At 53.6% G+C, this 25,924-nt stretch overlaps 1 protein-coding gene and 3 pseudogenes across 1 annotated transcript; 2 read left to right on the forward strand and 2 right to left on the reverse strand.

Annotated features, from left to right (window-relative positions):
• Nucleotides 1-381: 381 nt before the first annotated feature.
• On the reverse strand, nucleotides 382-1,176 carry LOC129638910 (melanoma-associated antigen 10-like; annotated as a pseudogene).
• Nucleotides 1,177-1,782: 606 nt separating this feature from the next.
• On the forward strand, nucleotides 1,783-2,554 carry LOC129639957 (melanoma-associated antigen 10-like; annotated as a pseudogene).
• A 4,674-nt stretch (nucleotides 2,555-7,228) lies between these two features.
• LOC129640266 (heat shock transcription factor, X-linked member 3-like) lies at nucleotides 7,229-8,670 on the forward strand (annotated as a pseudogene).
• Nucleotides 8,671-9,800: 1,130 nt separating this feature from the next.
• On the reverse strand, nucleotides 9,801-24,800 carry LOC129639958 (putative MAGE domain-containing protein MAGEA13P). The gene is made up of 4 exons (XM_055565253.1): nucleotides 24,174-24,800; nucleotides 22,711-22,897; nucleotides 11,722-11,880; nucleotides 9,801-10,006 (listed from the first exon to the last, which is right to left on the reverse strand). Exons 1-4 carry the CDS (start codon nucleotides 24,798-24,800, stop codon nucleotides 9,801-9,803), a joined length of 1,179 nt encoding a protein of 392 aa, XP_055421228.1.
• Nucleotides 24,801-25,924: the final 1,124 nt, after the last annotated feature.

The following is a 25,924-nucleotide window of genomic DNA, read 5'->3' on the forward strand; positions in this document are numbered from 1 at the left end:
TTCGCATTTTCAAAACAATTCTAATTCCTATTCCATTGTATCCTGTTCAGGACTGCAAAACACAATGAAAGTGTTCCCGATCTTAAATCCCAATTTTAAAAATCAGCAAAACTCTTGTTCGTGAACTGGGTAACCATAAACACACTGGGATCAACATCATTCACAAAGCTAAGACACTGAACTGTATTTACCCTTCTATGAAATCAAAGTCTGAAAAATTTCTAAAGAAAACAGAGATGAATCTCCATGTCACTGTAGACAACAGGAACCCAAAATTGCTACACACCAGTTCCCCCAACTGGCCCAGGTCCTCATTTCTGAGAAGCTGACTGATCCCTCTTCAATAACAGAGAGAAGGATCAGACTGGCTGCTGCTCTGGCTCAGGCTGCCGAGTCGTCCTCCCTCGCAGCCTCTGCAGAAGGGAGTGGGAAGGACCTAAAAGCCCTTTGGTTGACCCTGAGAAGAAACACCATGGCTTGCCACTTGTTGGTCTCCGCATAGGCCCGGGAACCCCACAGGAACTCATTGTGGGCAGAGTGGCTGTCAGGCACCTTCTGATACTCCAGGATCCCCTCCTGCACCCACACTTCGGTCAGCAGCTCCCTGGACTCCCCAAAGACGCAGTGCTCACTCCCAACACACAGCCCTATCCTGCTGAGTGCTCCCCAGAATGCTTCCTCAGGGGCCCAGTCTCCATTCTGCATGTTCAGGCTGAGGACCAGCACCAGGAGGCCGGCCTTGGGCAGGCCCTGCCCACTGCTCAGCATCTCATCACAGGTGAGGCCCAGGGTGGAGACCATGAAATAGATGTACTCCCTGGTGTCTACTTCTCTCACTTCCACACCAAAGACCAGCTGCAGGCACTCTGAGACTTGGCTGAAGACCACCAGGAAGTGCCCCTGGTTATCCTTGATGACTTTATTCAACATTTCTGCCTGGGAGGTCAGCTTCTTGGCTCAATACTTGAGGAGCAGGAACTTCATCAGGTTAGCCATCATCTCATTCAGAGCTTCCTGGGGCAAGGCCTCTCCAGGGGAGGAGGAGGATGCTGGGGTGTAGGAGGCCAAGTCAGATGGGGCCTCCCCCCGCTCAGCCCCCAAGAGCTGTGCCTCCACCCAGCCCTGAGCCTTGCCTGGGTCCTGAAGGTCTTTCTTGGGCTTGCTCAGCTCACTCATCTTGACCACGAGCATGATTCCTGTGGTTGAACAAGACACGGAAGTGAGGCAGGGGTACAGATGGAGACCACCCACCTCAGGGTGAGAGGGGGTGTGAGCAGCCTCGGCTGAGAAATGCATGAGATACCCCCAAGGTGCCCCCTCCATTTCTCTCACAGGAGCTCCAGGAACCAGGAGGTGAAGGCAGAGGTCTGAGGTCCATGGCCTAAGGTCAGAGAGCAGAGGAGGTCCAGGCAGTGCCAGGAGTCAAGGTGAGGAGGGTGGCCTGAGTGTGCACCAGGGGCTCCCCATCCCAGAACAGAGGGGACCCCACGAGGGCCTAATCCCCCCATTAAGTCAGCCCCGGAAATCTCAAGCTGTGCTTACTGCACCCTGGAGAGCCACCTCACTCCCTCCTTCAGGTAGCCAGGGGACTGACTGCCCTGGAGGCACACTCCTATGAGGTATGAGAGCACCCCTCAAGCGGCCTGTGTCAGACCGCACAGGGTGCAGTTCTCAGTCAAGGCCATTCACAGTCCCTGTCTCCCTCAGCCAGGCCAGTTGTCCCCATCTGTTCCCCTGCCTCACTTCTGTGGTTTGATCCCAGGCATCGTGCTCATGGTTGAGATGACTGTGCTGAGCAAGCCCGAGGAAGACCTTCAGGACCCAGGTGAGGCCCAGGGCCCAGTAGGGGTGCAGCTTTTGGGGGTTGAGGCAGGAGAGGCTGCATCCCCCTCAGCCTTGTCCCCTCAGTCTCCTTCTCTGCCCTTGTGGAAGCCTTGCCCCAGGAAGCTCTTAATGAGATGGTGGCAGGAACCTGGTGAAGCTCCTGTTCCTCAAGTATTAAGCCAAGGAGCTGACCTCCCAGGCGGAAATGCTGAAGAAGGTCTTCAGGGATAACCAGGAGCACTTCTTGGAGGTCTTCAGCCAAGCTTCGGAGAGCCTGCAGCTGGTCTTTGGTGTGGAGGTGAGGGAGGTAGACCCTAGGGAGCGCATCTACATCATGGTCCCCACCCTGGGCCTCACCTGCGATGCAATGCAGAGTGGTGGGCAGGGCCTGCCCAAGGCTGGCCTCCTCATCCTGATCATGTGGAATGGAGACTGGGCCCCTGAGGAAGTGTTCTGGGGAGCACTCAGCAAGATAGGGCTGTGTGTTGGGAGTGAGCACTGTGTCTTTGGGGAGCCCAGGGAGCTGCTGACCCAAGTGTGGGTGCAGGAGGGGTACCTGGAGTACCGGCAGGTGCCTGACAGCCAGCCTGCCCACTACAAGTTCCTGTGGGGTCCCCAGGACTATGCAGAGACCAGCAAGTGGCGTTTCTGCTCAGAGTCAAACAGGGTTTTGAGGCCCTTCCCACCATTGTCTGTAGAGGCTGCGAGGGAGGAGGACTTGGCAGCCTGAACCAGAGCAGCAGCTAGTCTAATCTTTTCCCCTGTGATTGAAGAAGGAGCGGTCAGCCTTCTCAGAAATGAGGACCCAGGCCAATTGGGGAAACCAGTGTATAGCAATTTTGGGTTCCTCTTCTCTATGATGACATGGAGATTCATCTCTGTATTCCTTAGAAAATTTTAAAGCTTTCATTGTTTTCACAGAAGGCTAAATAAACTTCAGTGTCTTAGCTTTGTGAATGATGTTGATCACAGTGTCTTTGTACTTAACCAGTTCAAGAACTAGAGTTTTGCTGTTTTGTAAAAGAGATTGGAAACTCTTCCATTGTGTTTTGTGGTCCTGAACAGGATGCAATGGAATTGGAATTAGAACTGTTTTGGAAACATGAGCTTACTTAGCAGTAATATTGACAGGTAAGAATTAGATGATAAAAGTAATCATAGTGAATCCGTGCTTCTGTCCTTCTTGTGAGTCATTTTCAAAAACTAAATTGTCTCTGTTTTTTTGGGTTTGCTTGGGTTATTTAAGGAAGTAGCAGATAATTAATTAAGCCCCCTGCTCACTGGCTCATGTATTCTGAAGACCTTCACGGAGCCTCTGCTCTGTGGAAGGCCCTGTGTTAGCAATGGGGACACTAGGAGAAGCAGGACACCCCACACCTTGAGCGATGGTCTAGGAGACACAGTCACACAAGGAAAGTAGAGTGACGTCCCCTAGTCACACTGAACAAGGCAACACAGGGCAGGGCTGTGGGGCTTCAGGAGGAGCACTGGAGTGTCAGTGCCTGAGCCAGGGCAGTTTGGGTCTTTGAGAAGTTGGGTTCCTTCTGTGGAATGTGATTGTGATGAGGCTGGGTGGTGGTAGCCCTCAGACTTGCAGACAGTGTGTCTTTGGGGTGACAGGAAATTCTGAAATGGATCATTGCTGTGAGGTATCCAACCAGGCTGCCATCTATGGGGTCGCACAGAGTCGGACACGACTGAAGTGACTTAGCAGCAGCAGCAGCAAAGCCCAGAGAGATCTCTTTCTTGGACAGGAAAGAAGGGGTCCTGGCTCTTGTTGCATTGCTGTTGATCACAGGGGCAAAGGAGGTGTTTTAATACCCCATATCTGCTAGGAATCCTGCAGAACTCCTTCTCAGTCCCTTGAAGTGGTGCCCAAGAAATCCATGGAAGTACCCTCTTTTTCCTGGTCCATGGGATCTGGAACCCAAGGTGTTAATTAGCTTTAAATTATCTTGATTGTAACTGGCCATCATAATCAAGGACTTGACCTTTGCTGGGGTTGCCATGAAGGAAAATAATGGTTTGGATGGAAGACCAGCTGAGGCAGAGGCAAAGAGTGGTTCTTAATTCTATTTCCTACAGCAGCTTGGGTCCTGCTGGAACAGTCCTCCACTCCCAAATTTAACAGGCCCTCTAACTGGAAATGGGGCTTATTGGGTAGCTCAAATGATGAAGACTCTGCTTACATTGTGGGAGTCCTGGGTTCGATTCCTGGGTCAGGAAGTTCGCCTGGAGAAGGGCATGGCAACCCACTCCAGTATTCCTGCCTGGAGAATTCCATGGACAGAGGAGACTGGCAGGCTACAGTCCATGGAGTTGCAAAGAGTTGGACACAACTGAGCAACAAACACTATGGTCCACCATGGTCTAAGTAGATAAGTTTCTTAGTTTTATTTATGAAATATCCTGTTTGGTTGATTAGCTTTTCCACATCCTATTGAGGGTCATATTCTCTGACATGTCTGGATCACAAAGCAGCCAACCCCATCCCTCAGTGGAGAGTGAAAGAGTGTCTGGGGGCAACAATGTGAGAGATTCCTGCCCTGCCGTCACAGTGCAAATAGCTGCCAGGCCCTGCGAGCTCTGTCCTATCCTGCAGCCCAACACACGGGGCTCTTCACACCCACTCGCCTCCCAGATGAAGAACTGAGGCCACGGGCCTTGGGCATCTTTGCAGGACCACGTGCTAGTGAGGGCCGGGGTGGGCTCTGAGCCCTGGTCTCAATTCCTCTGGAGCCCCCGCCCTTCCTGCCCACCCCAGTCCATGGCACGACCTTCTGACTTCTCTTGCCTTCCTCTTCTCAGTGCTATATGGTGCCTCTGAGGTGACAAAAGCTGGCCCAGGGAAGGAAGGGGACAAGGAGAGTCAGAAGCACTGTGGGGCTGCTCTGTGCTTTGCTGAGAACTGACTCTGCTGGGGGCCTGCGTCTCTGTCCAGTCCCAGTGCCTCCCACGTGAGGGTGGTGCCCTGTCCCTGATGCTGCCATGGGGCCTCCTGCCCAACTGAACCTGCCAGGCTGACTAGCTCCACACTGAGCAGGAGGGAGGAGGGCCTGACTGTATGGTCCCAGTGCCCAATGGGATAAGGCCCCTACAGGAGCCTCCTTCAATATGGGAGGGAAGGTAACATGGGCAGACCCCCGAGGCTCCAGGTCTCCCCAGCTGCATTGAGCGTAGGGGGCAGCTGGAGGGCCTCTGGGCTGGGAACACTGGGGAGGGGACGCCAAGTGCAGGGGCAGGAGAGCGAGGCTGAGAAAGGCAGGTATTGAACGTCATGAGAGCTTGTGTGTGCACAGTGCAAGTGTCCTGAGCCAGAGCTGACAAAGACTCCTTGATGCCACACAAACCCAGTGCCAGGGCCCGGGTGGTGCCTGGAGGAGGGGGACCAGAAAAGGCAGCTCCCTCAGGACCCGGGGGCAAGGAGGGACCCCGAATGGGGTGAGGATGGGAGCAGGAAAGGCCACCTAGCCAGGCTGCCACAGGTACCATAGTCTTTGGTCCCCTTCGGAGGAGCCACCAGGGGCCCCCACCAATGATCATAGCCTCCAGGTTCATGTCCCAGTCAGATGAACTGACCTGAAGGAATGCTCTGTCAGCCTGTTTAGGAGCACAAAGGCAAGGGAACAAGCACAGGTCAAGGCCTATGAGCTCCATTCTAGCCGCCAGACCTCAGACCGAAAGGCCCCTGGGAGAGCCTCTTCCACACCCTCTTAGCTCTCCCCTTTCAGACAGTAGGCTGTGCCCCTCACACAGGGCAAAGACCCTACTGAGTGGCAAAATTAGAGGGACAGTCTCCCTAGGGGTACAGTGCTCTAGGGTCCTCACACATGGGCCTTTCCAAGGTGCCAGTCTGTCCCCTATATGGTGATGTTGAAGAACAGTGGCCCCCAAGGTCAGAGAACATGCATCTCCAAACCCACTGCCCTATTGCCCATGTGTGGTGAAGACAGGTGACTTTCCCTGGGGTTTCGTCCAGTCCCACACCCCGACTCTCATCCATTTTCAAATACAGGGAGACGGGGACTTCCTTTGGTCACATCTAGCTCAACAAGTTAGACATGTCCCTGGGAGTGAGTGTGTGTAAAGGAGGCCCCCTGAAAAGCACCTAACCTGTGAGCCAACTAAATAATTCTATGTACCTGCCATCTGGGTAAGGGAGAACTGGTCCACAGTGGTGGTGGGGACAGGGACAGGGGCAAAGAAGACCAGAGCTGGCCTCACAGAAGACCAGTGAAATGCTTGTTTTCAACAGAACAAGCTGTACCTTGAGCCCCCAATCAAGTCCTTCAAAGGGCAGGTACCCACGGAGACCTAAGTTGGACATGGCAGGCCAGGAACAGGGGTAGCAGAAGCCCATCCAACCCATTGACAAAAGGAAACAGGAATTTTGAGGTAGCCTCAGGGAGGCTGAATCCAAGGCTCTGAGAGGGGGACGAGAAAAGCACACACACACAGGTGTTCCCAAGTGAGCACTCTAGGGCCACGAGAGTGGTCTTTACAGGAAGAAATGGAAACTGAAGACAGCAGCCTGTGATCTCCAGCAGGATGGCGTTTGGTGTGGGCAGAGCTCGGTGAGGCTGCAAGCTCAGCAGAGTGCCTGGCTGTGCGCTCCCACACTGTGTCATGAGTAGTCTGTGTCTCAGGTGTTTGGGGAGCAGTCAAGTGGAATGTGAGGTTGCTCCCACTGTGCTCGAGCACAGCCCTACTCTGGGGAGAGCTCGACCTGGGGGGCAGGGGAGCAGGACAACAGGACTCTGACTTTTGGGCCATCTCAGCGGGACCTAGCAACCGGCAGCACCAGCCAGAAGAGACCAAGCCAGAAGAGGGGCAAGGCTGGGGCCGGGGGTGGAAATGTGGGACCACCAACTCAGGCTAGGCCAAAACAGCCCGTTACAGACCCCATTTTCTGGGAGGGGCACTTGCCAGGGGCCCATCGGACCCCTGGGGTCTCTCTCGGTGGTAGCCAAGCCAGGACTCGCCAGGACCTGGCCCTTCAGCAGAAGCCTGCCCATTGGTAGGGAGGGAGTGGAGCCAGGGGCACGTTTGTCAACCCATCCAGGGCCTGGTTCCCTGAAACAAGGGGCCTGGCCACAGATGGGAGCCTTTGCAGGCAACCTGAAATGTACTTTTCTGTACTTTCAGACAAGATACAAGCTGGGGATCACATCTCTGTCCCCATCCCCCACTCCCCCACACTGGGCCAGGGCTGCCTCTCCACATCACCTCTGTGACATCATGAAACAATTAAGGGAGCTGACCACTTAATTGGCTGCCTGGCCCAAGACACAGATTCTAGAATCTCCAGAGATTATTTATGGGGCACCCCGACCGTGGTCTGAGGCCCTTCTGCCCTGAGCATTCACTGCTTGGGTGGAGAATGCTCCTGAGCTAGACTAGCTCCATGGTTAGTGAGAGTTCCCACGAGGCACGGGCAGCCCTGCTGGCCCCATCAACTGATGAGGAGCCCACAGCAGGTGATCCCTGTGATTCCTCCCCAGATCCAAACGTGGATTCAAAGGAGGCTCTGGAGAAGCAGCATGACCAACCTGAGAGCCCCGATCCAGGCCTCCATGACAATCTGCCCCCACAGGGCCAGAACCCAGAAATGGCCAATGAGGAAGAGAACAATGCTGTCCTAGGGCTTTCCCAGGAAGCTCGAGTGGATCATGGAGGATGTGGCCTTCACCTCTGTGCACTGGAACAACGAGGGAGACACGGTGGTCATCAAGGCAGATCTCTTCCAGATGGAGGTCCTCCAGCACAGAGGCACAGACAGGATCTTCGAGACAAACAGTGTGAAGAGTTTCATCCATGAACTGAACCTCTATGGGTTCAGTAAAATCCGCCCTCCGGGTTGCTCTGCAGGGAGGAAGAGGATGATGGTAATGTAGAAAGCCATTCCAGGGAGATTAGGCTAGGCTAGCCAAGTGCTGGATGGGTTTCATTTTCCAGGAGAACATTTTTCTTGTGAAAGGGTGGCTAATGAAAGAGGAGAAAGCAGGGCCTGTCGTGTTCCATGAACCTCCTTAGACAGGACCTGCAGGGGTGACTCCAGACCCTGAGGGGCCACTTAATGTCACGGAGGTCCAGTAACACCTCAAGCAAGGAGCGACATGCTAGGGCCTCATAACATGCCAGAAATGAAGAGACCTTATCTCCATACTTAGGCAAGGCCAGGACAGTGGTGGGGAGGAGAGTGGGGAGGAAGGGCTCCTCTCCCCAACCATGGTGAAAATGATTCATTTCCTTTCAGATCTATTGCACTCCAATTTTCAGAGAGACAAGCTTGTCCTCCTGCAGAACATCCAGAGGAAAGATGACTCCAGAAAAACTGCTCAGCCCACCATCAGTTCAATAGGGACCCCAAAGAGAAAGAAGCGAGCGGTGGCAACCAGACACTCTCCTCAACTCCACCACAACCAGCGTTCCCAGGAGGCGGGCAAGAAAGTCCAGAAGAGAACCCCAACTGCTCACAGAACCCCAGCCGGCACTCATTTGTGCCCTCTTGCCTTTGGTCTACCGGCAGTGTAGCCGGGTGGGCCAGGGGAAACCATCTCCCCAGTGAGCAGGGCGGCCCCAGTGGAGAGGGTACATCCAGCAATGCCATGTCTGTACACCCAGCTACTGCTGGAAGGGACAGCCCAGGGGAACTGCCTGAGAGCCCCCCAGAGTACCCAGGTTATGAATCAGTGATGGCTTTGTACAACACCTGTTACTCCATCCTGACAGTGGCCCTTTCCGTCATGGCCCCAAACAAGGCCTCTGAGGCGGAGGAGGAGCAGGGAGAGTCCTCAGATTATGTGTGTCCTCTGTGAGCAGGTCAAGGACAAGCCCAATCCCTGAGCTCCCAGATTCCTAGGGAGACTCAAGAGCACTATCTTGTAATCAAAAATTGATTTCTGGCTCTAGTAAAGTAAAGCAAAACTCCACTGGACTAAATAAAGCATCGAACAAGAACTGCAAGTCTGTGTTCTTTCTATCTGTCCATGCTATTCACACACGGCACTGGGTGAGCCAGATGAAGCTGGAAGCCCATAGCCCAGGCAGGCTTCGGTCCTGTCCCTGTGGTCCTTTTTCACCTGAAGCAGCATTTCACATGCCCAGCCAAGGATCTGGTTCATAAGCCAAGCATTAAGGCGAGCCCAGGATGGGCTGGTCCCTGGGCCTTGCCTGCCACTCAACAGACAGCTCAGCTGGGCTCCTGATCTTGAGGGTGTCACCTCCCATGAGTCATTCACCCTAAAGTAAAAAGGGCTCCTTATGGGTCCCCCAATGATGCCACAAGTTTCTGATCAGCAGCTGAGTGTCTCCAGCTCCTGATTCAGAGGCCTCCCCAAGAGGGTCACCGGAAAACACAGTCATGCCACTGCCAAGGGCCTTGAAAACACATGACCCCAAACCCAAAGACAAGTACAAAGTTTCCACAAGGTGAACGCCAGCCCTTGTCGCTCTGCCCTCACAACTGTATTTAGGAGCCTGTCTTTGGACGTGCGGCCGCCAGGCACCATGTCCAACACACGTGCTTTGTGAGCCAAGGGACACTTTACAGCAGGACAAGGGTCACCTGCAAGGACAGACTGCTGCCTGTTTCTGGGCCTGCGGGCCTCTCTGCCTGCCGATGCTCACCCCAGCCCCCGGGCTCCCCCATCACCCTCTGGACACTGTTCCAAAATAGGGAGTTTGGACCAGAACACAGAGGGAAAAACACTAACCGGTTTCCTAACAACACATTTCTCTCAAGCACCCAGACCCAGCAGGGCCAAAATGACTGGTGATGCCATATTTTCATAAAGGTCAAAGTCCCAAAGACTCTCCCTGAGTCCAGAGCAGCACTGCATGAGGGGAGTCCCCGCCCCTGGCCTCACACCAAGTGGCCAGCCCACCCCAGGGCAGGACCGATTCAGACCCAACCAGATGGACATGCCTAGGGCGTGGCGGTGACTGGGCGGTGTCACCATGAGCTGATCTCTCCATCACCTTACTCTGGAGTGCTCAGTCTGGCAGGCCTCCCGCCCAAAGGGGATTAGGTGCTTGAGGATATCTACCTGGAAGACGTCTTTCCTGGCCCTCCCCGGGACAGGCTGCAGCAGCCAGCGGGGGTCGGCAAGCACAGTCAGGTACTTCTGTTGCAGGTTGGGTAGCAGGGCTTGATTCTCCAGCTCCTCCACCTCATTGGGTCCTAGGTTTTATGGGCACAGCAAAGTGTCCCCAACGTCCACAAGACCTGTGTGCAAAGACAGGACACAGAAGGAGAGCAAGGTGATTCAAAGTCATTCCTGCTAGAGACTAAGACCGTATCACAGAAGGGACCCGAGGTGAACTGGGTCCTCTGTCTGAGCCTTTCAGATGGTCTCACCTCAGCAAAGGGAATTTGGGACGAGGCCAATCGAGGGAGGGAGCGAAATGAAAGGGAGAGGCCTGGTGCTCCACGAACCCACCAGGCCACGGGCAGCTCTCAGTCTGCCCACTGCAGGCCGCAGGGACAGAGTAGGAGGGCCCCATTGGGGAGCCTGTGGGCATCAGGTCCCCAAGTGACTCACCAGCAGAGAGGTGTTGCTGTGGGGCCTCACCCCTGGGGAGTCAGGAGACTTGCTCAGGCCCGGCTGCAAGCAGCGGGGGTGTGCAACCCAGGCTGGGTGCTGTGCGGCCTTCATGGTCTCTGCTGGGCACACACACACACACACACATACATCCACAGACAAGTGCCACGTGCAGACCTGGACCCACCTTTGCCTCAGAGCACAACTGGGACTGAGGCCCAGAGTGTGGTCAGGCACCTCAGCTGCCATCTCCCAGCCCAGGGACCCTCGCTGTCCCAAGCCACAGCTGACAAAGACTCCTCAACTCCCGGGTCCCATCTCTGCCCATGCTCTGTAGATCCCACATCTGAATCAAGGGCTGCTGAGGGCAGACCCATGCTAACCTGTCTGGCCTCGGCCCTGGGGCCACCCTGGACCTCAGATGGCCCTGCCAGGAGTCTTCCCCTTGCCTTTGGGAGCCACCTTCCTCCCAGCCCTTCCTGCACCATGGCCTCCACTGTCAGCAGATGCCCCGGCCCCTGCCCAGAGCTAGAGAAAGAAGAAAGGAGAGCAGGAACTACTGGGGCAGGCACTCTCTGTGTCCTCGCCAGGGCCTGGGACAGCACCACACAAGGATCACAGAATTCAAACCTCAAATAACCTGCTAGGTTACTGTCACTCTGTTCTGCAACTGAGGAAGTGCTAAGAGATAGAGATAACGCATGAAGCAGGGGAGCTGACCACACACACCTCCATTCTCACTTCTTTCCTTGTACCTGGAAGGGGGGGGGGTCCCTGTTCACTGGAGGTGGGTGAAGGCAGAAGAGCAGAGCAGCGGGCCTGAACCTCAGCAGGGTCTTAGCACCTGCAAGGGAGCCTCTGTTTCCACATCGATGTGAGGATGGGGACAAGGTCCCAGACGAATCCATTCCAGAGCCTCCTGGGCCTTTCCTTCCCCGAGCACAGCAGAGCCACAGTTCTCACAGGCCTATGAGGCCCCACGTGATCTGGCTTCTGCCCTGGCGGCCTTCTCTCCTCGCCCCTGGATTCACCCCTAGTAGCCATTAAGGCCATCCTTCCATCCTTGGAACATTCCAGTGTGTTCCTACCTCAGAACCTTTGTAGGGTGTGAGGAAAACATTGCATCCCCTCAAATCCAGGTGCTGGAGTCTCAATCCCGAGTACCTCAGCGTGACCTTACAGACAAAGGAAAGGTCTTCACAGAGCTGATGGAGGTCCAGTGAGCTCATTAGGATGGACCCTCCTCTAACAGGATGGCTGTCCCCATACAAAGGACACATTTAGAGACAGACAGGCACACAGGGGAACTGGGGTGAAGAGGAAGGTGCAACTCTTCAAGCCCAGACACACCCACCATGGCCAGCAATGCCCCCGGAAGTGATGGGGGAGAGATGGGACAGACTCTCTCCACAGCCCTCATGAGCATCAACATCAGCCGACACCTCGACCTTGGCTGCCGGCCTCCTGAACCCACACAGTTGTAGTGTGAGCCACCCAATCAATCCTGACGTGACTGCCGGCAAATGAAGACAGAAGGTCAGCCCTGTCTGTACATCTCTCAGCAGGGGCAAACGGGGAGTTGGGGGATGACTTCTTCACTCCCAGCATCTCAGGCACACTCCTCCATGTCTGCACACCTTCATGTGTCTGTTTTCACCTCCCAGTGTCAGGGGTCCCACAAGTTACTGACTCTTCCCTCCTGATGGAAGGGAAGGGAAAACTCATTGTGCCAATACAACCACTTGACGTGACCACACACTCACTGACTGAAGAACCATAGAGGAAGAGGCCCGGGGTACAGGGCACACACCGGAGGTGCTGGCACATGCCAGCAAATGCCCTTCTGCAAAGGCTCCCCAGTGTCCACTCCCCCAACCGCAGTCAAGCATGCCATGTCCTCCACACTGGCTGGCCCCGAGCATCATCATCCCGCTGAACCTTTACCTGCTGGGTGACAAAGGGTCACCCTCTTCACTGGGTGAACATATCACAATGTTCCCTCCAACCTCACACCTCTTGTCCTGATACTGCACACAGGCACCGTAAGTTCGAGTATTCCTGGAAGCTATTTCAATACAGGATGGCTAGGAATAACTTGAATGTGTACAGAACTGGTTGGGAGCTCCTAAAATATGTTTCTCGAAATCCAAACTACTTTCTCCTGATTTAATCTCCCCTTAGCCAGATTCCCAATATGCCCATGGTCACTGTATAGCCACCCAATACAAGAGCAAGAGGGATGGAGGCAGCAGAATGGACACAGAGATGCCCTGAGCCAACTGTGGCTAAACAACCTTTCGTTGATTTTACAAACCAGATGACTGGCATATACCATAATGCTAGGGCCTCTTCCAGACCTGGAAATGCCAATGACTCTGAAGCTTAATCTTAAACTTCATTAGCTTCGCTGTTCATCTCTGTCTGGTCCAGAGACTTACAGAAGGGAAACCAAACACAGAAAAGACTTGTGACTAAGATAACAAGGCAGAAGGGAGGAGGGTATCTAACCAGAAGCAAGGATAAGGCAATCAGGACGAATTCCAGATAACCAGAATGCAAAAGTACCTGGGAGTGGGACTTCCCTGGTGGTCTAGTGGTTAAGACTCCTTGCTTCCACTGCAGGGAAATGGGTTCGATCCCTGGCCAGGGAACTAAGATTCCACATGCCTCACATCGGGGCCAAAAGAAATAAGTAAAATTTTAAAAGTCATCTACATTTACTGAGAGCTCAAAAAATAAAACAAAACAAAACAAAACAAAAAGTACCTGGGAGTGAGTGACTAGCATGTGACCTAAGGAATGGAAAGACAGCCTGAGCTGAGACAACACACAAGGACCCAATGTATGGAGCTGTCTTTCCTCCACGGCTGAGGTGAGAAATGTGGCATGATGTTGGGTAGACACTGAGTGGTAGGAAGAGGAAGCAGTTCAGGGAAGGCGGGCTTCTTGAGCCAGCATCAGAGAAGACCCATGCTGAGCCAGCACAGAATCAATTCAAACAACGCAGAAACCAAAAAGACAAAGACAAAGACAACCCTCTGAGTCTGTCAACACTGAATTCCCGGATGGTACAGTCATAGCATCCAGTGTGTGCCGAGTTGGAAAGGACCTCCTATGTCCCATGTTCCAGGCCCCACCCTCTATGGGGACCGGGAGCAGGTCACAAGTGCTAGAGTCAGGACTGGCCCCTGGGGGTGGACTCCTGTCTCGCTACCATCCACACCCCACCCACTCTGCAGTGTGCCACTCAGAGCCCACCTCCCTCTTCTCGCAGGGAGAGGCATCCTAGCACTTCAGATGTTTCTACAGGGAGTGGTCCTGCGTCCAATGAGATTACTGACATACTTACCATGCTTACCCGCCTCGCACACACTGATGCCTGGGCAGGGCCTATCTCATCACCTGCCGAATCCAGAGTGGTACAGCAGAGTTGATGAGTGCCAAGTGACTCGAAGCCAATAGCCAGCACCTAGTAAGTGTCTCCTCTGGCACAGGCAGCTCTGGGGACAGTACCAAGGTAAGCAGGGTGGGGTCTTTATCCTCAGAGGGCTTGCAGTCTAGCTGGGGTAACAGTGCATGCACACACGCACGCACATGCACAAACAGAAACCATTCAAGGTAACTTTGCACCACAAGAATACTATAGAGAGAGTTCTGGAAGGTTCCATGTGAACGTGTGCACACACATACACAGAAACCGCCCAAACTAACCTTGTACACACACACACACACACACACACACACACACCAGAAACTGCCCAAGGTAACCTTGCACAAAAAGAGTACTATAGAGAGGGTTTTGGAATGTTGCACACACACACACACACACACACAAACCACCCAAAGTATCCTTTCACAAAAAGCGTACTACAGAGAGGCTTCTGGAAGTTGTGGGGAGGAAGGAACAGTCCTGAAGTCAGCCTCAGAGGCTTCAGGAGGACACAGGAAGCAAGGAGAGAGGGATCTGCCAAAGCAGCAGTGTGAAGGGCTGGGCACGCCGGGAGCAGGCTGTGGGAGTGGAGGCGAGTCCATGACCATCGGGGAGACAGGGGGAAGTGCTGCTGTGAGGAAGGGAGGAAGGCCCGAGGTGGGGGTTGGAGCCCCGAGAAGCGTGGAGAACGACGGCTGAGCCTGGGCCCAGAATTGTTTTCATTGACCTCATTTGACAGACGGGCAAGATGAGGCCAGAGAGCTGCAGGCACTCGAACACCAAGTTGTGGGAGTCAGGGGTTGCCTTGGGGAAAGCTGTATTTTAGGATTTGTGCTTATGCTACCAGGGTGGCCTGGGTCGCAGGGGCCAAAGAGCGATTAGTAGTCTGCCTGTGTCATGTCAGCAAAGGCCCTGGGTTTAAGAGAGCTCAGGAAGTACTGGACGAGCAGGGTATTCCTCCAGACACTTCTTCTTAAGGATTCTATCTGAGACTCCTCTACTCTGAACTGCTGATTTTATGCCAGGGGGAACTGAGTGGGAGAGAGGTGGCTGGAAAAAAAGACTCTCATGCTTCATCAAAGGTGTGCAAGGAAGGCTCAGGCACAGGCCCTCCACATGTACCTGCGGTGACCCAAACGCTCTGGGGATGTGACGGGAAGGCAACGCACTCTGGATCGGTACCCCAGGCACACACTGAGCTCCATGGCCCCCGGCAACCATCCCTGGCATCCCTCCTCAGAGATTCCAGATTCTAGGAGCTGCGCCTTTCTGTCTGCCTGTCTGGGGCTTGTCAGCAAGTTCCCCATCTTCTCCACCCTTGTAGACCCAATGCCAGGCACCAAGGAGGTGCTCACACACCAGACAGTGAGGGGATTAATGAAGGAAAGAAGGTGACTGGTGGCCACTGACAGAGCTATTGATGGGCCAGTGTCGCCAGACTGTCAGCGTCTGGAGGAGGGGGCGGTCCAGCACACTCCATCTGGGCTTCCCAGGTGCCTGATGCTAAAGAAGCCCATTGACAAGTCCTGGGAACACACATTCCCTAGACTGTTCTCTTCACTGACTGACCACCAAAAGAACACCTCTGTGTTTGCATCCAGCCTCCCTGGTGTTCAGTCTCACCTTGCTTCCTCAGATGGTGCACATGCCACCTCCACCCCCATGGGAAAGTGGTCATCCTTCTTAATGAAGGGCTCGGGCAATGCCACCAAGCACACACTGTTCTCCTGCCATATTCCACAAAGGATACCTGACATTTCAACACACTGGCTACTCTAGCAACTGGGCTTTTGTCTCCTTGCTAAAGTGGGTTCCTCACCTTAGCCATGATGTTACCGAATTGAAACAGACAAAGACTGACAAGCAAAGCCCTACGGTCTGTCAAAGCAGCTGGTCTTCTGGACACACACCAGAGGAGTCCCAACAGAGTGCTAAAGACAGAACACTGTACCAACTCTGAACCTGGAGCGCTCAACTCAGCAATGGACAGAAAGGGTGGAGGCCACTTACATGAAGGTATCTTTCTAGATGCCACATCATTAAGATTATCAAGAAAGCACATGGATGCTAGACACACCAACAGCTGTCCACAATTCTGAGCCTTCACTTAGACATACAGTGTGGAGACAGGCCTCAGCCAGAGTCTGAAAGCAGATCACTTGTTTCTGTCAGAAATTCCCTTAGAAAAGTGTCCATTAGCTTACCTTGTGGCTCAGATGGTAAAGAATCTGCCTGCAATGCAGAAGACCCAGGTTTGATCCCTCGGTCAGGAAGATCCCCTAGAGAAAGGAATGGCTACCCACTCCAGTATTCTTGCCTGGGAAATTCCATGGACAGAGAAGCCTGGCAGATTACACTCAGTGGGGTTGCACAGAGTTGGACACAACTCATCGACTAACACTTTCTGTATGATCCAGACTACAACCAAACCAAAGTGCAACTCTTCCTAACAAAGTGCAACAGCTTCTTAACCCAATTTGTATTCTTCAGAAAATATTTTACAGATGTTTCAGACACTCACAGTTGAGAAACAAATACTTTCTGTCTCCTTCATATCCCAGGTCAGTTTCCAGATTTGTATAGTTGAAGATGTTGCCCTTAATAGAAACGTTCATTCAACAATTTTATGACACAATCAGAGTAACAGTAAGAAGTCCCAACCAAAGGATGTGAAAGGTCAAAGGCAGTCTATGATCAGACCCTTGCTTTTCAAAATGCTATCCATGGACCAGACACTTAGGCATCAACTGGCATCTGGTCAGAAGCACAGAATCTCAGGTCCACCTCAGAACATGTGAATCAGAAGCCACATTTGACAAGATCACTGAGGGATCTGAATGCACACCAAAATCTCAGATCTAGGTCACTGGTTTTCAAACTGTGCTCTCTGGCACACTTTGGGGGCCTCTATGAGCAGTGGGCCAGGAAGAGATTAGGAAGAAGTGGGATGGGGAGCAGGCCTCGCTTCAGCTGAGCAGCCTGCCTCTGATCTGTTTGGGAGGCTGAACCCCACACCACCTGCCAGTTAGATATCCCATGGACACAAAGGTTGGAGAATCCCTGTTCTGGACCAACCATCTCATTTTCTACATGCACAACTGACAACTTCCAGATGGCATAAGGGAATTTCACCAAGGTCACATTAGAGTCCCTTGAACACTGTAGAGGATTCTGAAATTTACCAAGTCTGGGAATCAAGAAAAATCTTCATAGGCAGTGTGGCTGGACTAACCTCCCAACTGCAGAAGTAGAAGCAAAGACAGACCCTGAGCCCCAGTGGGAGACAACATGACGTCCAAGGCTGTGCCCTGGAAAAGCCCTGTGTCACGAGCATCATCTTGTGCTACCTGGTTTTCAACAGAGGAGAGACACCCAGAGATAGCAAGTGCCAAGGCTACACAGCAGGAGAAGAGCTGATGTCCAAACCCAGGTCCCTGGATCCAAAAGCCCAGGCTCTGGATTATGTCATTCACATCATGAGCACAAATAGGCAGCCCCTCTGTGTGCCCTATGCACTGGCCCAGCCTATGAGCTACATGGACACACATCCACTCAAAAAAGGAGCCATCCACCCTCACGGATCCATGGGATACAAACAATGGGCTTCTGTGCCAATGCCTGGGCTCCTGGTATAGGCTCAAGGCACGGAACATGCAAATTCAGTTGCTATATCTTTGTGGTAATGAGAGTTAAGAATCCATTTTAATATCCGTTGCTATGTATCTGACATCTCCATGCCTTGGGAAAGTTAGAAGGATTAAGAAGGCAGAAATGGTCAGAGGAGGAAAAGGAAATGAAATATTTTACTATGTATTACATATTAGGTTTAGCACCTCATTTTTATATTCACACCCTCCAAGCACTGCCTGGAGCTTTCTGCCATGGAAGCTCTTATTGCTAACCACTTTTAACTAAAACTGAAGCTGCAAAAAAAAAAGACCATCCAATCAAAAAATGGTCAGTACACCTGAATAGACATTTCTCCAAAGACACAAATGGCCAAAAGGCACATGAAAAGATGCTCAATGTTCTTAATTATCAGATAAATGCAAATAAAAACTCCAATGAAGTATCATCTTACACTGGAAAGAATGGCCATCATCAAAAAACCTACAAAGACTAAATGCTGGAGAGGGTGCATAGAAAAGGGAACCCTTGTACACTGTTGGTGGAAAAGTAAATTGGTACACTCAATGTGAAGAACAGTATGGAGGTTCCTCAAACAACTATAAACAGAACTACCATATGATCCAGCAATCCCACTCTTGAATATATACCAGGAAAAGACAAAAACTCTAGTTTGAGAAGATACATGCATCCCAATGTTCATTGCAGCACTATTTATAATAGCCAAGATATGGTAGCAATGTAAATGTCCATCAACAGATAAACGGACAAAGAAGACATGGTATACACACACACACACACACACACACACACACACACACACACACAGGAATACTACTCAGCCACGAAAAATAATGAAGTAATACCTTTTGCAGAAACATGAGTGGACCTAGAAATTATCATACCAAGTGGAGTATGTCAGAAAGAGAAAGACAAATGTCCTATGATATTAATTATATGTGGAATCTAAAAAGATGATACAAATGAAATTATTTGCAAAGCAGAAACAGACTCAGAGAATAAACTTTTGGTTACCAAAACAGAAAACAAGGGAAGGGATTAATTAGGAGTTTGGGATTAACAGATACACTCTACTATGTATGAAATAGTAGTACTGTGGTGCTGGAGAAGAGTCTTGAGAGTCCCGTGGACAGCAAGGAGACCAAGTCAGTCAGTTCTACAGAAATCAACCCTGAATATCCATTGGAAGGACTGATGCTAAAGTTGAAGCTCCAATATTTTGGCCACCTGATGTGAAGAGCCAATTTACTGGAAAAGACCTTGATGCTGGGAAGGACTGAAGACAGAAGGAGAAGAGGGTGCTAGAGGATGAGGTGATTGGATGGCATCACCGACTCAGTGAACATGAGTTTGAGCAAACTCTGGGGGAGAATGAAAGACAGGGAAGCCTGGTGTGCTGCAGTCCATGGGGTCACAAAGTCATATACAACTGAGAAACAGAACAACAATGTATAAAATACATAATTACGGTCCTACTGTATAGAACAGGGAACTATACTCAATATATACAATAACCTATAATGGAAAATAATCTGCAAGTATTTATATAGTGAATCACCTTGCTGTACACCAGAAACGATGGGCACAACATTGTTAATCAACTATGTGAAAGTGAGTGAAAGTCACTCAGTCATGTCCAACTCTTTGTGACGCCATGAACTCTACAGTATACAGTTCATGGAATTCTCCAGGCCAGAACACTGGAGTGGGTAGCTTTTCCCTTCTCCAGGGGATCTTTCCAACCCAGGAATCGAACTGGGGTCTCCTGTGTTGAGGGTGGATTCTTTACCAACTGAGCTATGAGGAAAGCCTTAGGTAGACTTCAGTTTAAAAAAAAAAAAAAGTGAAGCTGGAAGAGCTGGCCAGCAGATGGCACAATGAGCAAGCAGCACATTACTGTCAAACTCTAGTTTCATTTCAGATGCGAAGCTGGCCCCTTTCCTAAAGCCTCCTCCAAGTGCCATTTGGGAACACTAGGTGGGCAATACAACAGGCCAAGGCCAGCCTCCCATCTCATCTTGTCTTCACTGCCTGCACTACTCCTTCAAAGGCAGTAAGCGAGGGGCCCACACTGCCAAACTCCTCCTGGCGCTTGAAGCTGCCACAGCTCAGGCCACTGGGGAGCTGGTCTGGGCAAACCTGCACCACGTCTTCCTTCTCTGCACAATGCATCAGCAGCAGCCACTCTGCTCAGCCTGGGGGACACTGGGTGCCATGGGGGCAAATCAACCTTCTGCCTGGAGTCAGGAGAACCTGGGCCCAACGCCCTCACCTCTGTGTGTGTTCAGTCGCTAAGTTGTGTCCGACTTTTTGTGGCCCCATGGACTGCAGCACGCCAGGCTTCCCTGTCCTTCACCATCTCCCAGAGTTTGGTAAAATTCACGTCCATTGAGTTGGTGATGCTATCTAACCGTTTCATCCAGTATCCAGGCAATAACTCTCAAGACATCTCTCTAAACCTCTTTCTGGAGTCAGTAACAACAATTGGAAACCTCCACACAAGCCAGGAGAAGTCAGCCTGCAGAAGACGGTGCCCGTGTCCAGTTCAGCGAGGACAGGCAGCAGCTGCCAGAGCCACTCATCCTGGAAAGAGCCATGCTGGTTATTGCCTGACTCACCTGTGTGCCCCTCTTGTCTACCTGCAGCCTGACCCTGTCTATGGGAGGCACACAAAGTTTTGTCCAATCACTGACTAACCAAATGACTGAATCAATGGATTCTTCTCAGGGAGAGAAGCAATGGCTTTCCTTTTAAACTGCAAGTGAGGGCACTGATCAGCTGTATGCAGGGTATAGGGCAGATGCCTTAGAGTCGCCTCTGAGTTGGACCCAGTCTAGTAACCCAGACCCTTTCCCATAACCTTGATCCAGCTACAGAGCTGAGCTCAGTTCCCTCCATGGGTCTGACCCTTCTGGGGGCCCTTCCCCCATTTCCCATCCAAGGAGACCCTCTCTCCTACAAGTCCCAGTCCAGACGGCTCTCCCAACTAAAAAACCTTCCATGGTCTCTTGATGTGTTCCCCACTCTACACACTCCCCAACTTCTGCCTCGTTTCAGGCTCTGCACTTCACAGGTCTGCCTGGAAGATGCACTCCAGTCTCCCAACACCCCAGCCCTGAGTGATACAGGGGTGAGTGGAGACCTGATGCCCTGCACAGTGGAGGAGCCTCTTGCAGGACAGGTGTCTGTGGACTTGAATGCACTTTGCCTTGTGAGGTCTGGCACCCAGACCTGCCCTCTCCCATCAGGCTGGGCTTACACCGGAGCTAGCAGATGACCAGGTGGCCAGCACACTGGAAACAGTTCTCCTGCCCAACCCAGCAGTTGTCTCATGCGAAAGACACCAAGAGCCCCTCCCACCAGGCTGCGTGCAGGGCAGAGCATGGAGCCACCCAGGCAAAGCACTTGGCGTTCTGTGTGTACACACAGCCACCACTCAGGCACCAATTCCTCTTGTCAGTTCTCCTGTTCGGTCAATATCTATCACGAGCCTCAGGCACTGTGAGGGCCCGACCACCAGGGCCCACTGTGGACACCTCCAATGCCTGTCTGTGCGCTGCACCTCCCGACGGGCTGGCAGGAACTGTCAGGTCAACACTGCAGGTGAAGGGATGCCCTGCCCACCTCTGCCTGCTCCCTGTCCCCTTGGTGGTGAGTCCCCAGCCAGCCTCCGGCACCAACTCCCCCCCACCCCACCCCCGGGAATAGCCTCACGAAGGACCCATCCCGAGGAGGCTGGCTCTGGAGTGGTCCGAGGAGAGGTGGAGAGATGGGGCCTTGGTACAGGGTTGACATCCCCTGCCCCACGGGTTATGAGGACCCATCCTGTGCACTCAGCCCTGGGCTCAAGGCCACAGCCCAGCTGCTAGAACTTTCACTGGGCTGGCAGTGGGAGAGGAATTCCCTGGCAAGTGAGAAGATCCAGGAGTGTGGGACAAGGGGGAAATAGAGGGAAGTGACTTCTTTGTTCTGCTGTCCACAAGGGGCTGAGCAGCTCAGGGTGAAGAACAGTGAGAACTGGGGGCGGGAGAGCCGGAGTCTCCCCGGTATCTGACAAAGCTTCAGGCAGTGGACAAACATCAGCCCAGGATTCAACAGGATTGGCTGAACTTCAAAGACACTGAACGTTCCGCTAAGGCAAGCCTGACCCGCTGGCATCGGAGGTCCTCTTGGGAAAACCTGCATCCCTGACATGAAGGCCAGGGAGACTGGGAGGCAGGCCCCTGAAGACCAGGACTACTCAGACGTCTCTGAACTTCTGAACCTGCAGCAGCAGCCCATCCCCCCACCGGATAAAGAGTTGGTGCCCTCCCACCCCCACCCCCAAGGGAGCAAACAGGACTGGAGCCCTCCCTCCCAGGAAGCAGGGGAGCTCGCCACCCCGAGTTGTGGCAGGACCCACAGCACTACCAGCAGGAGAACCAAGGAACCATGAGAAGAGGTGGTCACCTACTGCTCGGCCACCAAGCAGAGTGAAGTCACCACACAACACAGGCCAGGCTCGCCGGGCCTCATGATGGAGGAGACGGACGACATGCCCCACTCCCTGTCCCCACTGCCCGGGGATTGCAGCAGAGTTTGCAGGGTCGCACTGAGTGGCCAGGAGCCAGGGGCTATGATGAGGGCTGCCGCCACCCAGAAGACCGGACCCACAGAGCGGGGCAGGTGGTCAGTACAACACGGCCTCCTTGGGGCTCAATGGATGGGCAACGGATTAAGGTAGGCTCCACAATGACACTGAGGCCAAGGGCAGCCACCCCAGTAAACAGGTCAAGATTCCTCATCCAGGTTCGGCCCCCAAGCCAATTCTCAGATCTGGAACCGAGGAACAGGGATAGGGTGGGCCTCCGGGGGAAGGATGCTGCAGCACCACAGCAGACAAACAAGGGAATGACCCCAGCCCTTCAGGGACCTCAGGCTCTTGGTCAGTGACCCCATGTAGGGAGGTGGGACCTTCAGAAGGGTGGATGTTGCCAGACACAGGGTCAACTTGACACTGACGTGACAGACTGGTTAACTCTGACTCTGCAGTCACTTTGGGAGGACCCCCTGGGCTGGGCTTTCTGAGCAGAGGGGGTCAAGGGGCAAGGGACACAAGGTCAGTCCCGAGGAATCATCAGTCGGTCTTGATTTTTTGTGTTTCAGATTTTCTGTCTTCTGTTTGCAGGCTAGCGACAGACTCAGTATTCGCCTCGTCTTGGAGCAGTAAGTGCCCCAGTGGTAAGTGCCCCACTGGGGACTGCAGTCCATCCCCAGGCTTTGTACCTGGGGCGAGCAGTCCCTGAGGAGACACTGCCCTGGCGTCCAGCACTCTGCCTGTGAGAGAGGGCTCCTTCACGTCCGTGTCAGTCCCTTGGTTCCTGCCTAGCTTCAGTTCCAGGCCTTGGACTCCCACAGGACAAGCCCAGGTGTAGCCGTAGCTCTGGGACATCAACCAGCCTTCCTTCTGGGACTAGACAAAAGCCTTGGGTGGGGGGTGCGCAGTCCAGACTTGTGCACAGCAGCCACAGCCTGGGAGGAAGAGGGGGGCAAAGGCAGGCTGCAAGAAGACGCAGGGCGCCCCAGAACTCCCAGATGAGAGCACCTGACACTCGGGCGGATGGAGAAAGGATGTTATGGTCCTGCCTGGAAGGAGGACAGTAGGTGGTCAGGACAAGAGGAGCCAGTGGTCCAGGGGCAGAACTGCATGAGAAAGTGTTGGGTCCTGGATGAGCTCTGAGCAGAGTGCAGGGCCAGCACAGCCACCCAGAGTGCTGGGCGACAAGGGAGGAGACCTAGGACCACCGGAAGCCCCACCAGGGCACCATGGACACGTTGGGGCTGAAACAGGAGAGGGCTCGGCTGTGCTTTCCATCCGGGGCAGATGAGGACAGATGTGCATGCAGGGTGACACAGAACCATGGTATGTGAAACACCAGTGGGAGGAGGAGAGACAGGAGGGGTTCAGGCTGGTGGGGGCGCCTAGGCTGACAGCACCGGCCCCGGGCCATGCAGTCTGAGCTCAGATAGTAGCATCGGGGACAGGAAGAGGAGCATTTACTCTGATCAGGCAGTTGGGAGGCAGGGACACAGCAGGGAGGGTGGCAGTCAGGAGCAGAGTTAGGTGGCTGTCCTGGGTGGGCTGAGCCCCCAGACGAGAGGAAGAGGTTCGGGCCCTGTGGGGCGGGTTGTCTTGGGGGCCCGGATCTGGGTTCTCAGGTTGGTCCCACCACTTCTCCAAAGCCTCCTCTGAATCCACATTTGGATCTGGGTGACATCAGGGGGGTGCCCTGCTGTGGGCTCTCCATCAGTGGATGGGGCGAGCAGGGCTGCACATGGTTTGTTGGAACTCTGACTATCCATGGAGCCAGTCTAGTTCAGGAGCATTCTCTACCCAAGCAGTGAATGGTCAGGGCAGAAGGGCCTCAGAGCAGGGTGGTAGTGCCCAATAAATACTGTCTGGAGATTCTAGAATCTGGATCTTGGGCCAGGCAGCCAGTTAAGTGGTCCGCTTCCTTACTTGTCTCATGATGTCACACTGGTGATGTGGAGAGGCAGCCCTGGCCCAGTGTGGGGGAGGGGGTCTGGGGACAGAGATGTGATCCCCAGCTTGTCTCTTGTCTGAAAGTACAGAAAAGTATGTTTCAGGTTGCCTGCAAAGGCTCCCATCTGCTGCCATGCACCTTGTTTCAGGGGGCCAGGCCCTAGATGGGTTGACAAACACGCCTCTGGCTCCACCCCTACCCTACCAAATACCAAGGCTCCAGGTATTCCTCTTGCACCCACACTTGGGTCAGAAGCTCCCTGGGCTCCCCAAAGACACAGTACGCACTCCCAACATACACCCCCATCCTGCTGAGTGCTCCCAAGACTGCCTCCTCAGGGGCCAGGTCTTCATTCTGCATGATCAGGCTGAGGACCAGCACCAGGAGGCTGGCCTTGGGCAGGCTCTGCCCACTGCTCAGCATCTCATCACAGGTGAGGCCCAGGGTGGGGACCATGATGTAGGTGTGCTCCCCGGGGTCCAACTCCTTCACCTCCACATCAACGACCACCTGTAGGTACTCTGAGGCTTGACTGAAGACCACCGGGAAGTGCTCCTGGTTATCCTTGAGGACCTTCTTCAGCATTTCCGCTTGGGAGGTCAGCTGTTTGGCCAGATACTTGAGGAGAAAGAACTTCATCAGGTTAGCCACCATCTTATTCACAGCTTCCTGGGGCAAGGCCTCTGCAAGGGCGGAGCAGGAGACTGTGGGGGAGGAGGCTGAGGGGGATGCAGCCTCCCCCGCCTCAGCCCCAAAGAGCTGCGCCTCCACAGGGCCCTGGGCCTTGCCTGGGTCCTGAAGGTCTTCCTCAAGCTTGCTCAGCTCAACCATCTCGACCATGAGCATGATGCCTGCGATCAAACCACAGAGTGAGGCATGGGGGCAAATGGGGACAGATGAGGACCATGGGCCTGGATGGTGGATAGAGGGGCTGTGAATGGCCTCACCTGAGAACCGCACCCTGGGCAGCCACAGGCCACTTGCAGGTCTCCTCTTGGAAGGTGCTCTCAGACCTCACAGGGGCATGCCTCTGGAATGGCCAGTTCCCTGGCTACCTGAAGGAGGAAGTGAGGTGGCTCCCTAGGGTGTGGTCAACACAGCCCGAGATTTCTGGGACTGACAAGGTAAGGGGATTAGGCCCTTGTGGGGCCCCCTCTGTTCTGGGATGGGGAGCCCTTGGTGTACACTCAGGGCACCCGCCTCACCTTGACTCCTGGCACTGCCTGGACCTCCTCTGCTCTCCAAACTCAGGACCTGGGCCTCAGATGTCTGCCTTCGCCTCCTGGTTCCTGCAGCTCCTGTGAGAGAAATGGAGGGGGCACCTCGGTGGTATCCTGTGGCACAGCCCTGAGCATTCTCTGACGGTACAAGGGGTGGACTCTGTGAGGTCCTCTCAGTTGTGTGGTGGGAGGTCCCCTCAGGGCTTCCTTTTAGTGCTCACCTTTGCCCTGGCACAATCTGGTCCTTCCCCTCTGGGGGCCTTCAGGAAAACTCAGAACAAGACCTGAGACTGAACAGAAAGCACTGAGGGGCCCCACATGTGGCAGCACCTGCCCAGGGTCTCCTGCAGCTTCTAGGCTGGGGAGATGCTCGGTCCTCAGCTCCTCCTCACGTCCTGCCTGGCCTCCCAGCACTGACCACAGGGGCGGGGGTCTGCTCAGTCCTCCATTGGGGTTGGGGAGTCCAGCCTCTGCTAACCTGAAGCCTCCGCCCTCTGCCTGAAAAACCTCACCTCCCGAGGTCCCTAAGCCAGAGGTCAAGAAACTGCTCACCCCACTCTGGGCCCTCCAAGACCCTCTTGCAAGGTCCAAGATCCCTCCCTGTTGGAGTCTAAGCACCTCAGTCCTTCCTTGCATGGAGCCTAGACTCCAGACAAGACCTGGAAGTGTACTGTCTGCCATTTGGAGGTTCCGCTATCAGCAGGTCCCCAGTCTCTCTGACAGGGACGTCAGGCA

The sequence above is a fragment of the Bubalus kerabau genome, chromosome X (assembly GCF_029407905.1).
Source record: "Bubalus kerabau isolate K-KA32 ecotype Philippines breed swamp buffalo chromosome X, PCC_UOA_SB_1v2, whole genome shotgun sequence".
In the NCBI taxonomy this organism is placed as follows: Eukaryota; Metazoa; Chordata; class Mammalia; order Artiodactyla; family Bovidae; genus Bubalus; species Bubalus kerabau.